General features: G+C 47.8%; 1 protein-coding gene across 6 annotated transcripts; it reads right to left on the bottom strand.

Moving 5' to 3' along the window:
• Window positions 1-243: 243 nt before the first annotated feature.
• Window positions 244-12,199, bottom strand: LOC131205856 (spectrin beta chain). Of its 6 annotated transcripts, none has more exons than XM_058198134.1 (10): window positions 12,064-12,199; window positions 11,673-11,998; window positions 6,013-11,599; window positions 5,707-5,903; window positions 5,429-5,624; window positions 4,950-5,003; window positions 2,888-2,997; window positions 2,635-2,801; window positions 2,373-2,555; window positions 244-985 (listed from the first exon to the last, which is right to left on the bottom strand). In XM_058198134.1, exons 1-10 carry the CDS (start codon window positions 12,197-12,199, stop codon window positions 982-984), a joined length of 6,960 nt encoding a protein of 2,319 aa, XP_058054117.1. In that variant the 3' UTR covers window positions 244-981. The 6 variants fall into 6 exon arrangements, with proteins under 6 accessions (XP_058054117.1, XP_058054114.1, XP_058054116.1 ...); XM_058198131.1 differs by lacking the exon at window positions 4,950-5,003 and adding an exon at window positions 3,812-3,991; XM_058198133.1 differs by lacking the exon at window positions 4,950-5,003 and adding an exon at window positions 3,812-3,991 and having other exon boundaries at window positions 2,495-2,555.
• Window positions 12,200-13,810: the final 1,611 nt, after the last annotated feature.

Here is a 13,810-nt window from a genome sequence, read left to right as displayed (position 1 = left end):
ACCTTATTTCTATTACTTTTTTTTACTAGTTTACTATTTTATTACTTTTCAGCTAATTTGTGAAGAAGAAAATACGATTCAGTTGCACATCGTTTACAAGTGTTGCTCTGTGTTACGGAACATGCGAAGCGTTCGCATCCTGTTACACTATTTATTTACGGACCGATCATCGTTGTGGGTAATTAAATTGCCGATGTTCTTCATTACTCTGCGCGCACAGCTCACGGTTTTAAGGATTGTTTACTCATGAATGAAGGAGCATCTCGTTTAGGCGTTTGCGTTGTTTTTCTTCTATTTCTCTAACTTTTCACGCTCTTGTAACTTCCTCATTGACTTACTTGACTCAGTACGCGGGCGGCATTTGCATTGGCAGCAAATTTAGTCAATTTGTTAAAAATATTATCAAAAAGAAAACAGAAAACAATATTCTTGCTCGAACGGAAATAAAACAGACATTCCTTAAACTAACTCAATCGATACGTCAACTTCGTCTGATCGTTCGTAAAAAAATATCGAGAATAAGAATAGACTCCATTCATCTTATTGTACTGCTACTGGCATAAACTTTGCGTGATCCACTTTTCTGCTTCGTTGCACTGGCTCTATCTCGCTTCCTGCCTGTTCGGTTCTACGACTTTCTTCCGTGTTTTCACACGAGTTTGGAGTATGGAAGAAGTTTGAGTGAACGAAGGAATTGGTTTCTCCTTTCGCAAGTCAGAAATCATACGAAACCAAACGAAACTGGAACGTCCAATTTGCGGGAGGAATTATGGTGTTGTTGTAGGCGGTGTTGTTGGCAGGCGCACTGGCATTTTTTGTTTTCTTTTGTGAGCGCACGGCTAGGTAAAGTTGCGTGACCTTGTGGCTCGTTTTTGTTTGTTATTTCGTAACGGGAGTGGTAAATGTTGATTTTGATGTTGTTGTGGTGCTTTGCTGTTTGCTGTTTTGTTTAACCAATTCATGTATGTTTTCGTAATGTTTTTAACTGTGGAGAAAGGGACAAGAACACAATGAAAAAGAAAAGAAGAAAAAATAAGATCGACGTCGATAGATCTTTGATGAGTAAACACCAAATTATAAATAGAAACGCCGGCGATGAATACTAGAGACTGCTGTTGATGTCACCATTCATCGCCGACGTTGCCGCTGACCAAAGCCCCATTGCAAAGCTAAAAGCACAAGTGCAGCGCTTCTTTCTAGTTTTACTACACGTTTCTTGGTTGTGTAACGAGAAAAAAGCGCCCCACATTTTTGCTGTACAGCAACAACGCTGCACAACGCTATCCTTTATGAGCCAATTGCTAGTTTTTCGAATTAAATTTCTGAAATATGTTAGATGTGCGGTGCTTCATGAGGGTATTAAGGAATTAGATACAAAACTAAACAAAGCGCACGAAAATTAACGTAAGCGCGATTCCTTTTGGGTAGATTATCAATTTCTGTAACATACGCATGCATGTATCTGAATCTTACGATTAACTAAGATTTAATATTTCTATACTTTGAAGAATGTAAAGGCGCAACAGTACCATTACTGAAAACCCCTGATGGCGGACTTGGAATAGACAAATTTAAGAACGACTCAGTGAAAAATAATATTCTGTTTCGCCAAAGCGGTAGCATGCATATTTTACATGAAACAAAAGATGCAATAGAAAGATTGCCCTAAAATTATCAGTTAACTTGCGCTTCTAATGTAGTGTCGAGCTAGTTTCTTATTAGTGTTGTCCTGGTGCTGATTGATAAGATGAAACGAACATTAACTAGTTAAAAGATTAAAAAGAAACGTACGCATGTCATAATTTGCAATAAAAAAGCACAATCTTCAGCTAAGTGATGAATTAGAAAAAAAATATAAACTGGTGAAAATAAACAAAACACAAATTAGTTAAAAATGCATCATATTAACATTTCGTGAAAAGCAAAAGGAACCAAAATTATATCAAACCGTTGTTTCAAAGAAAAATAAAACTAACATCCGTATCCGAGGAAACTGGAAAAGCCAAACAATGCTGGAAATCATCCAAGGAGGGTTCGGGGTTTCTTTATATGAAGCGTGTTGGTACAGTGTCTGTTTGGTTCGAGTGTTCGAAGTTCTCCTGTCGGCTCGGCCACTGACACTAACTAACTCGAAACTCAGACAAAATAGGTTACCAGACTGAAGGTGTCCATATGTTACGTTAACTTCAACAAAAATTGCTGCAACTTTTGGTTTAGAAGGACCACTTTTTCGGGATCACCGCACAAACACAATATCATACGAAGTAAAGAGAATTGCTAGTTTGGCTCGGGAAGAATGCTACTAGGGAAGGACGGGGATATTATGCTTATGAATGGATGTATGGATGAAGAATGGAAAAATTCCGATTTACTTTTTCTTCAGTGTAAAGAATGACCGTCTCTTCTGTTCATCCTTCTGAGAGGAAGCGGGTAGCGTCAGCGAGCGGCCTTCGCCACTAGCGTCAAGCTCGCATTGTGCTTTCAAAGCCGTTACCCATTGATTCATTTCGGCGTCATCGTGACACTGTAGCAGGAATTCGCCTCCGTTCGATAGCCTGCAAAAAATACGAGAGAAGATTTGAAAAACCATGTTCTTGCAAGTAAGCGACATTTAGTGAACTCGATTCTACTTACTTGATTCGGAACACATGCTTCTTTTTGGTGTAGTCGGTAGCGATCTCAATCTGAGCTCCCTTCAGGTCCAACGGTGGCTCGCCGCGGAACGTCTGTTCCGGTACTGATTTCGATGATCTTTGATCCTTGAAGAATGTTAACCTGCCGCTACGGGCAACGCAGTACAACTACACCAGGAAAAATAGCAACAACAAATAAGCAGAATGTCTCACGAACCAGAAATGTCTGCGTTGAACTTGGCAGAACCACTCACCTTATCCCAGGAACGGTTCGAAGCTTTCTTGGTGGTAGACTCCCATTCGTGTTTTCGCGTAAGAATGCCTTCCTGTGCGCCCTCGTCTGCTCCACCTGGACTAGGACGATCTGATGCATGAGTAATTTTCCAGAAGAATAATGAAAATGACACAGAGCAGGTCACCGGGAAAACCGGGTACCGCATGTTAGTAGTTAGTAGTAGGAACCGAGGACAAACGGTAAGCATCTTCTCGACGGTTCGAATAATTAGATCTATAGTTTTGGCATTTGTTCTATCACTGTCGCCATCATAATTTGAATGAAAATGGTAACACTTGCGAATAATATCGAATTAAAACAAAACAGTGTCAAATTCTCATGATACCAACAACAATCCTTCTCTTTTCACAAATACATTTACAAGGGCAACATTGTCGAAAGCTGATTTCATAAAAGCCAAACAAATTGAAAGACTCCTTTCTGCTGCTTTCTTGTTGTACTGCTTTTAGCAACCATGATTACTGACTACATCTAAGTGACAAAATAATAAACACAATTTGGCATGCACAGCAACATCTATCCGTCGTTCACAGGTGCTTGTAAAAGCTTGAAATTCTTTTCCTCAAGAACAGCAAAAACACCTTATTCTAGCTACAGGCAACAATAATGATCATGCAACAATGAGGCAAGAGAAAGTAACAATATCAAAAATATACCTACTGTAATCGAGCAAGTTGTTCCACGTCAATGATCAAGGGGAAAACAAGGTAAGTAAGGAGGAAAATGACCAAATAAACTAATTCTATGACGTTGTGCGAAAACGACAATACTCGGATGGCACGGGGCAGTGAGGATGTGTAATGGATGTGAATTGAGGGAACGCCCAATTTTGTGGGAAATAAACAACTAAGTTCGCAACATCCACCATTAGCGAAGCCAATACCTTCATCATCTGATGCTCCATCCGCTTTCGAGCTGGTGCGCTTCCACCGGAAGCTTCGGAACGGGCTCTTGGAGCGTGACCGTCGACTGACCTTAACGCCGGCCGATGCACTGGCCGAACTGCTGGACCGCTCTTTCGGTACTCCGGAGTGCCGCCGAGAGATTACGGTTTCGCCACCAACTTCAGGTGTTTTCCCATGCAATAATGGCGCGCGCGTTCGGTGGTTTTGGTAGTTTGTTGTGGTGGTTGAGTGATCAAACAATTTTTGGCATGCAGCAATTGATGAGCGGGGTCAGGATTATTTTGGAGGAGTATTGAAGGTGTACGTGGTGGTGGTGTGGAAGTGGTGATGATAAAAATAAATAAAAAATAACGAAACACATTGAAGATATGAAAAAAGTATATGAAAATCGGGAAAATGAGATATCAAAGGAATAGTTGGGAAAATCACGATAGTAAGAAGGTAACAAGCGATCCCATAGAGAGGAACCGCCAGATCGAAGCCCTATCTCCATCACCAAAGGAAGACACACGGATGAATACTTACAGGAGGAACGTTTCGGAAATGTTCCGGTTCTTCCGATCAAGCTCCTCGGCGCGGAGGTGCTTTGTTCTAGTGAAACACTTCGAAACGCACCGAAGGGTAATCTTTGTCTCTTGACATGCACTATTAGATATTGTACAACACACATAAACATGCAAAGAACCCAGCCGAAGCACCGAGAGACAAAATAATAAAAATAAAATTGTTAGTTGTCGGCCGCGAAATTTAAAGCACAATAGGCTTAAGCGGTTTTCAAGCGCCAACCTCGAATGGCGCGTATGCAAACAATTAGCTATAATACCTACGAAGCAACAGGAAAGAGGCCTAACTTAAGCACTAGATCCGATTCGAGATCAGTATGGGAAGATCAAACAAACATTTGGAACATGAAGCACCAAAGTAGTGGTGACTCTCACTCTAAGCCAAGTACCAATTTAGCCGTAAAATCAGAGTAAGACAATAATAAAGTTAGCATGCATAGCGAGAAGCGGATTTTTGTGAGAAATTTAACAATAAAAGCGTATCAGAACGAAGATAGCTACTGACAATATAATAACGAAATGTAAAAAAGTCGTAGTGTTAAGGTTTAAGTACCTGTCTGGGAGAGAGGTCTTTCTTTTTCTACAGGTGAAGTTGCACGCATAGTGACTACAAGGTGTCGAGGTTATGTTTTCATTTTGTTTTGTTTGATTGTTTGCGATAATTCGAATTCGTTGTAGCGTTGTGATGGTGACCACACATTGATTTTCCCAATTCGTATGCCAATAGGATGGGTTTTATTATTATTTCGCATTATCATTGTATTAGCAGAGTGAATCGCGCGGGCAGCGTGTAAGAAACGAATATATATAGTCGTGAAGGTATAATAGAGTTACAATAGAGAGTGGTTAGCTTTTTAACGGATAGGTACTGATCGGAAAAAATCGAGTTTAGTAGAAGGAAATCGCTTAGCGAATACAAGATACAGAGAGAGCAGTTTAGGGGAGAAATAGTGGGGCAAATAGACTCTACGGTCCGGGAAACTATAGCAAAGACAGGAACGGAATCGTTCTTAGGGACTGCGACAAACTCACCTGACTCTTGCTCCTTGGTGGAATGTGGTGATCCGGGAGCATCAGCCATATCGCGCGCAGCAGCAGCTGCCTCTGCCTGCCGAGCCGCTTCCGCCTCTGCTTCAGCAGCGGCCCGTGCCTCAGCCTCCGCTAGCAAACGTTGTCGTTCAGCTTCTTCCGCTGCCTCCGAGCGACGCTTCATTTCCTTGAGCTCAAACTGTGCGAAATGGTAAAAAATGAAGATAATGTTTGTTGTAATTATTGTTTGCCTGCAAACGAAGCATACAAGCCGAACGTACCGTTGTTAATCGCTCCAAAGCGCTGAAGCGTTCTTCTTGGGCTGCGGCCGACTTTTCGAAGGCTTCGTGCTTCTTGATTAGATTTTCCACCTCGTCAATCGTGTGGCCGAGCTCGGTCGACATCAGATACGGTTCCTGTGCAATGAGCCATGCTTCGGCGACGGCCGCATCACGGGCGAATTGATACACCTCCAATACTGTAAAACGAAGAAAAAGAAGTTAAGATTGGTAAAAATTGATGATCGCTAATACAAACAACAAAACATCTGTTTGTGGTCCGCATTCTGCACCGAAAACGGTACTTACTCAGTTGCAAGTTCTCCCAGCGTTCCTCCCACCGATGGAGGAGCGCATTTCGGCTGTTGGTCAGCTGCAGAAGCCGGTCCTTAATGTCAGCCGAAGCATAGTGGTTGCGCGACAAAAGTTCCTTGCCAAGGGCCAGGCACGCACTGAAGTTATCCTCGCGCGTGTCGATCTCGGCCTTGAGGCTCTGGTGGTTGTTCATCAGTAGCTCGACACCGCTGACGTCGCGCGGCTTCTCCGATGTGTTCATCTGACGCACCACGTCCTCCATCCACAGCATTAGCGTGCGGACCATGTTGAAGAATTTGAACAGATCGCCCGTGTCGGCCAGCTTTCCGCGGCGTTCCTCGCACATACCCTGCAGGTGGGCCCAAGCGTTGAGCACCTCGTGCTCGCGGTTGGTTATCTCCCTGGCCTTCTCGCCAGCGTATGCCGCCTGGAGCTTGAGCGATTCCTCCTGGATCTGCTGGACCTGTGCGTGTAGTGTCATCAGGTCTTGGATAAAGTTCTGGTGTTTGCGCTGCAACGCCGACACGACGCCGGCATCTCGTCCCAGCTCCTCCGACACACCGTGCTGCTTCTCATTGATGCGTCCCAGAACGTCCTTGCAGTCATGGAAGAATTTGTGCAGTTCGCGTGACGCCGCCAGCATGGCTTTGCGCGTTTCAATCAACTCCAGCAGATCCTGCCACGCCTCGTTCAAGCCGTCCTTCCACTCGGCAATAGTCGCCGAGTCCGAATGGCCTGCGTGGATCAGCTCGTCCGCAATACCGTTCGCCTTGGCCACACGCTCGCTGCCGACCGTGGCCGTATCCTGGGCAAACTCGTTGAACCGTTCCCACAGTAGCGTAATGTGGTCGTAATCTTGGCCGAGCTCGTGCGATCCTGCAACCACTTCCCGCTCCGTAATCCACTGCTCCAGATCATCAACTTCACGGCTCAGCATAAACAGCTGCAGAGCCTCATCGAGCCGTGCACGTCGTTCGCCGGCCAGATCCTTCAAGCCGGCATACAGTTTATCGAGCTGTGATTGCTTCACCGACACCTGATCGCTGTAGGCATGCTGCTCGCCCGTCAGCTGCCGTGCTGTCTCACCCAGCAGACGAATCGTGTCCGCGTAATCCTCCACCGACTGCTCAAGGCTTTCGTGTTTCTTCATCAAATTTTGGGCCGACGTTTCGTCCTTGCCGCGATCCTCCACCATCATGTACAATTCTTGCTCACTCATCCACGATTCCGCTTCGGCCGCATCGAAGAAGTACTGCTGCACCTTCTCGGACTGATCGAGTTGACGGTGGCGTGCTTCGACGGCATCGCGCAACTCTTGCCACTTCTGCGTGAGCTCGCTGATCAGTGCCGCGTACGGTCCAGCATCTTCGTGGCCCTCATCGATCAGCTTCTGTCCATTGTTGCAGATCGTCATGATGCGTGGCTCGTGATTATCGATCTCGGTGTTGAGCGACTGGTGCTTCTTTTTTAGCACGTGCACATTAAACAGCGAGCTGCCATACTCGGTCGACGCGGCCAACGGAAGCTTCTCGTCGATCCATAGTTTCTCGTCTTCCACGTCGCGCCGGAACTGGAACGCTTCCTTCTTCTTCTCTAGCTGGCGTTGGCGTTCGAGCAGCGGGGCCTTGATCTTCTCGAAACGCGCGTTGACTGCGGTCTTCTTCTCGACAATCGGTTCGACCACATCCTGCGGTGCAGTCTTGGTCAGGACCTCGGTCTGCTTATCAAGCTCTTCGACCTGGCGGGCCTTCACTGCCATCTGCGTTTGGATGATTTGCTGCCTCTGCATTAGGATGTTGACGGACGTCAGATCGCTGCCGGTGTCGGTGTTGATAATCTGCTTCTCAAGGTCATCCATCCACGAGTCAATGTCGTCGACACTCTGCTGCACGATCACCTCGCGCTTAGCATCGAACAGTAGCGCACCCTTCTCTTTCGTGCTCGTTTCCAGCTCATCGAAGTGCTTCGACAGGTCGCTCAGCTTCGGTTCGATGATCTCCTTGAACTCGGGCTTCTCCACCATCAGCTCCTGGGCGGCCTTTTTCGCCTCGTGCAGTCGCTCCTTGTTAGCCGCAATCTCAGCCTCGAACGCCTGGTGGCGTGTCCACTTGGAGTGCACAGTTTTCGCACTGCGGTACGTGTCGTCCTGCGCGGTGATGTACTTTTCCTGCACCCACTCGGTCAGCTCTTCGATGTCCTGCAGGAACTCGTGCAGCTTTACCTGATTCTTCAGCTTCTCGTGTAGCTCGAGCGCTCGGTTGCGATTGTCATCGCGCCGATGGGCAATGCTCTCCGCTCGCTTGCCAATCTTATCCGCGTCGAAGTGCTCCTTGCTCGTCATCTGGTCCGCCACCTGCACGATCGTGTTGAACTTCTCGTCATTGGCTTCCATCGTCGTTAGGAATGCTTCATGACGCTTCAGTTGATTCTCAGCCTGCTCGAGGTTAACCGGCGTGTCGTCCTTGCTGAGAACGTGTTCCTGCTGGCTGAGTAGAACCTCCGCCTGCCGAGCGTCCCGATTGAACAGCTGTTGGTCCAAGCCCTGCGACAGCAGCACCTGTCGATTTTCCCACATCTGGTGCAACTCTTCCCATCCGTCCTTCAACGCACGCAATCGCTCGCGCAAGAACATGTACTGTGGGTCTTCCGTTTGACTCGGTTCCGACGTCAAACCTTCGCCGTACTCCATCATCTTCTTGTAGTCCTCGGTGTAGTTGTCAATCTCTTCGCGGATGCTCTGGTGCTGATTGAGTAGCTTCTCCGCTTCGGGCAGCGAGGTTGGCGTATCTTCGGATGCCACATCGGTTTGTGTTTTCGTTAGCCACGCCTGGAAGTGATCGAGATCGCGCAGGAAGCGATGCAGATCGCCGGCCTCTTCCAACTTCGAATCGCGCTCCTTCAGCATCTGCGTCAGCTGCTCCCAAATGATTTGAATCTGAGCCACGCGCTCCCGGATCAGGGCGGCCTCCTCCGGGTGCTCACCCTCGATGGCGTCTGCTTCGCTCTCGAGAGCTGTAAGCTTCGCCTGAATGGCGGCCAAATCGCGCTCCATACCGCTCAGTCGGCGCTGCAGAGTCATCACACCGGTCAGATCCATCTGCAAGCTGTCCGTCTCGGTGAGGATGCGCTTCTTGTCCTCGATCCACGAGATCGTCTCGCGACACTCGATGTAGAACGTTTGTACACCGTGCGCCGACTTCAGATCGTCCCGCTTGGCCTCGGCCTGTTCGCGCAGCGCCGACCACGCCTGGTTCAGGTGGTTCTGCTTCATTAGAATTTCCTCCGAGTTCGGGTGCTCCACGTGCAGCAGCTGACGAGCGAGTTGATTGACAACGGCTACGCGCGATGCGTTCGCGTTCATTTCCTTGTCGAAACCGTCGTAACGATGCTTCATGATTTCAACATCCTCGATGTCCTTGCCAGGCACCATCGTGTCTAACATACGCTCCTTCTCGCCGATCCACTGCTCCACACCATCGCTCTCGGAGATCAGCTTGTACAGACTGAGGGCATCGAGTAGACGTTGTTTGCGCAGCTTCGCCAGCTCCATCAACTCCCGGTAGCGAGCTTCGATTGCCTCTAGCCGCTCCTGCACCTTGCTCTGCTCCGGTTCGTTCAGCGTCAGTCGGTCCGCCTGTGCGCGCAGCTGCTCGATCGTTTCGGCGTAATTCTTCAACTCATCCGCCACGTCCTTGTGCTTCTTCAGCAAGCTCTGCACGTTCGCTTCGTCTCGGCCGACGTCCTCCGACGACACCAAACGCAACGCGTCCAACATCCAGTTGTCGATGTCGTCCGCATCAGCAAAGAGCTGGAAGTAGTCGACGGCATTCTCGAGCCGTCGGCGTCGGTACTCGGTAAGATCACGCAAGTGGTTCCACATTGAGAGGATCTCCTTCAATCGCTCGTCGATGCGATCGGCACCGAAGTGTCCTCGGCGCACCAGCTCATCACCCACCTCACTCACCGCCTGTAGTTGCGGATCGTGCGATTGAATCTCCGACTCGAGGGCCTTGTGCTTCGATAGCAGCAGGTTCACCGTTGTCAGATCGTGCCCGATCTCGTCGGTCGAAACTATTTGTTCCTTCTCCTTGATCCAGTTCTCCTCGTCTGCCATGTCCCAGTAGAACTGCCACAATTTACGGCTCTCTTCGAGACGCGAGCGGCGCTCCACCGCTAGCTTGCACAGCTCGGCGTACGCATCCTCCAGGCGCTGAACACGGTCGACGATGATCGATGGATCGCACGGTTTGTAGTTGTCCTCTTCGTCGACGAGGAATTTTTGTGAATTCTGCACCACCTGCTTGACACGATCGCCTAGTACGTTGATGTCGGCCTCGACAAGCGAATGTTTCTGCAGCAAGTCCTCTACCCCCATAAGATGCTTGCCGTAGTCGTCCGTCAGCAGACGCTGCTTGATCTCCTCCATTGAGTCGAGAATGTAGATCATCTCCTGGAAGTTTTGCTGCAGTTGAATCGAGAACTCGAGCCGCATGCGGCGTGCGCGCAGCAACTCGAGCAGGTAGTTCCACAGCCGTAGCACATTGTCCTTGCGTGCCGCGATACGCTCGATGTCGTGGTACTTTTCTGCCTCGAGTTCGTTGCACACCGCCACCACCGCTTGCACACGCTCCTCGTACGCGAAGATGTCCGTCTCGATGGCTTCGTGCTTCTTGGCCGCCGCTTCCACCGCAGCCAAATCGAAACCAAAATTGTCCGTGCTCACCAACCGCTGGTTCTCGGATAGCCACGTTTCGCGCATCGTCGCCTTACGATTGAAGCGAGCCGCCAGCTGCTCCAGCTTCTCCTGCCGGATCAGCTCTTCGCGCAGTGCCAGCTCACGCTCGTGCTCGGCCTTCTCCAGCCGTTCCCACGCCTTGTTGATGTCGGAAATCATCTTGCCTTCGCGGGGCGTGTACGGTTTCTGGTTATTCGCTCGCATCTTCGATTGTAGCGTAAACAGCAGAACCTCGAGGTTGCCCTTCTCCACGAACTTTGGCGGCTTCTCGACCGTACGATAGTTCGCGAACTGAGCCAGCTGCTGCTGCACACCGGCTAGTGAGTTGACAAAATGACGATCACCTAGCTGGACGATCGTAACCTCGATCCACTTCAGCAGTTCGCTCGTCAGCGACTCGTACTCGTTGATCATCCGATCGTTGTCCATCGCGATGCCGACCACTTTGCCGATACGCTTGCCCTGAACCGTCTCCTGTTTCAGCTTGCTGAAGTAGTGGTAGTACGTCACCACGTACGTGATGATCGACTTCTCGTCCGGATGATCGACAAAGATGTCCTCGGCGTCGAGCAGCTTCGTGAGACCGAGCTTCTCTTCCGCCACGTTGAACGCGTTGTTAAGGTTCTGAATCGGATTCGTCTTGGACAGCTTGTCGAACTGTATCAGGTCGGGCCGGTGCTTGTGGATGATCGCATTGAAAGCCAACCCATCGCGCCACGAGGTGGTGAAGTTGCGCACGTTCACATTGTGATAGCCGGCCGTCTTCATCTGACACCACAGCAGCAGGGCATCCTTGGCGGACTTTGTTTCTTTGTTGTCCGTTTCCTCGATAGTGATGTCTTGAATCTGTGAAGTGAAAAAAGACCCATCCAAGGTTAGAAGCGTCCCGAGTGCGACGGCAGTTTTCGCAGTAGCTCACCTGGAAGCGTAGGATGATGGTCCAGATCAAACCCAGATTCAGGCTGGCATTTCCATCGACGATATCGTGCGAACCAATGTTTTCCAGGTGGACGCGCTGCTCGCGCAGGAACTGCAATGCCTTGTCCACGTTCTCGAGGCAGTGGATGCGCATCTTGCCCTTGGTCGGTCGCGGTAGACGCTCGCCCGATAGCACTTCGAGCAGTTTGATCAGGTTTTTACCGTCGCGCATATCGACGTACAGGTCTTTGATCGGGCTGTTCACCCGAACGAGGTGCGAGTTGACCCATTTTGTGAATGTCTTTTTCTGAACACTTTCACGCTCCTCTGTAAAACAATATCATAAGCATTAGTTGCCATCACGGAAATCACCAAGTTGCTTTTGCGCTCACCTGCGAGAGCCTTGATGCGTGATCGTTCGAATAAACGTGAACTGGAGTTTCCTCCGTCGTATTCCAAATCTTCGATAAACTCGTTGCCGGGACCCTGGCTCGGGTCCCACCGGACAACGGAAATATCAGTCGTCATGATTAGGAAGCAATGGAAAAGGAAATAATCTCTATTTTCTTCCTTCCTTCCTCCACCGCCCGATTGCCGCTCGGGTTCTAGTTTTCTTTTTGATTGTTTTGTCTGTCCAGAAATCGAGCCGCGCCCTCACTCTCTATCTGCTCGGCGGTCTGTGCTGTTTTAAAGTTTACGTTTTCTGAAAAGACAAAATAACAACATACGTAGAATACTTTGAAGTACTTTAAATGAAGAATAAAGATTTAAAATGGGTCTAAATTTTATTCGAATTTTTTCAAGATTTAAATTTTTATTTGTGACCTTCGCAAAACATTATAACATCTAAATTATGATAGGAAACGCCCTTGTACCAGAAACGCATCACGAGATATTAGTCAAGATGGATGGTGGTCCAATTAGCCTGACGTCTGTGTCTTAATTAATCGATGGAACCACCACCGTCAGGCGAATTTGATTGCGATGTGCAGACCATTGTTGACATTCACAATGTACAGGTCCCAGATCAACAAGATTCACCGACAACAGATTCTTCGAAGCGATCTGTGTTTAACGTTCAACGTTTTCGTCCGCTATCTAATTCTACGGATCGCATAACAGCCCAATCGTTTATGTTGCTTCACTACTGGTAAGATAAGACACGATCGTCACGAAGCACTAGACTGCGTGCGCCAGCTAGTGTGGTGTACGATTGTACGAAAAGTGAACTCTATTTTGGGCGTTGTCCGTGCGCACGTCTTCTTTACGGTTTAGTTCCTAGCGGTGTGGTAGGTGATTGGCGATCGACGACCCCCCTCGAATGGTTGAGTCGATGTTATGTTATTGGAAGCATTCTTCCGAAGTGGAACGGTGTCACGAAGTACGATGGGTGCTTCTTCGCCCTGTTCCTTATGATAACACCACCACATTGAACACTAGACAAAAAATAAGTGATTTACACAAATGTTGTTACGCTGATAACGCGACAAAATGATAAGGTAGCCCTGGACGAAATTTTTTCTTCTAAAACAATTTCAAAAGGGCCGATTGAAGAGGGAACACATTTACGCGGGAAATAGTTACAAAACGATTACTAATATTCAATGGTACGTCTAATGTCGAAGGGTTTTCACTACACTGTTTAGCTAGTGATATCTTACGGTTTTTATTTAATCTCATTTAATTTAATCTAATTCTTAAGGAGTCTATAATTTTTTTATATTTTTGTCGTCTGAACAAACCGGACAAAGATTTGATCGATCGAAATGCGTTACTCCAACAGCAAAAAGATTTTTACGGTCTTCATCATGTACGGAAGGGGTTGGAAACAGATGGATCGATGGGTTCAATTAAATCAAAAACACTTGCTTAAGTGCAAAATTACGCTGGAGCGTAACAGCAGTTTCTCTAAAGCTAATGTGTTATTGTTTACTGTGTGTCTCCACATTCCAGGGCCAATAAAGTTGAATCATAAATCGTTAATTAAAACAATGAATCTTTCAGTTGGCTTGGATCCGTGGTTCATAATAAATACTCGGTCCGGTGATTGACTTACATTGACCTGTTCCCATCATCATTTCACCGGTAACAGCCGCAGTTTATAACTCTTTTAGCCGCCACATTCGTTTAATTGTTTAA

The sequence above is a fragment of the Anopheles bellator genome, chromosome 1, assembly GCF_943735745.2.
Source record: "Anopheles bellator chromosome 1, idAnoBellAS_SP24_06.2, whole genome shotgun sequence".
NCBI lineage: Eukaryota > Metazoa > Arthropoda > Insecta > Diptera > Culicidae > Anopheles > Anopheles bellator.
This window is presented reverse-complemented; position numbering and strand designations above follow the sequence as displayed.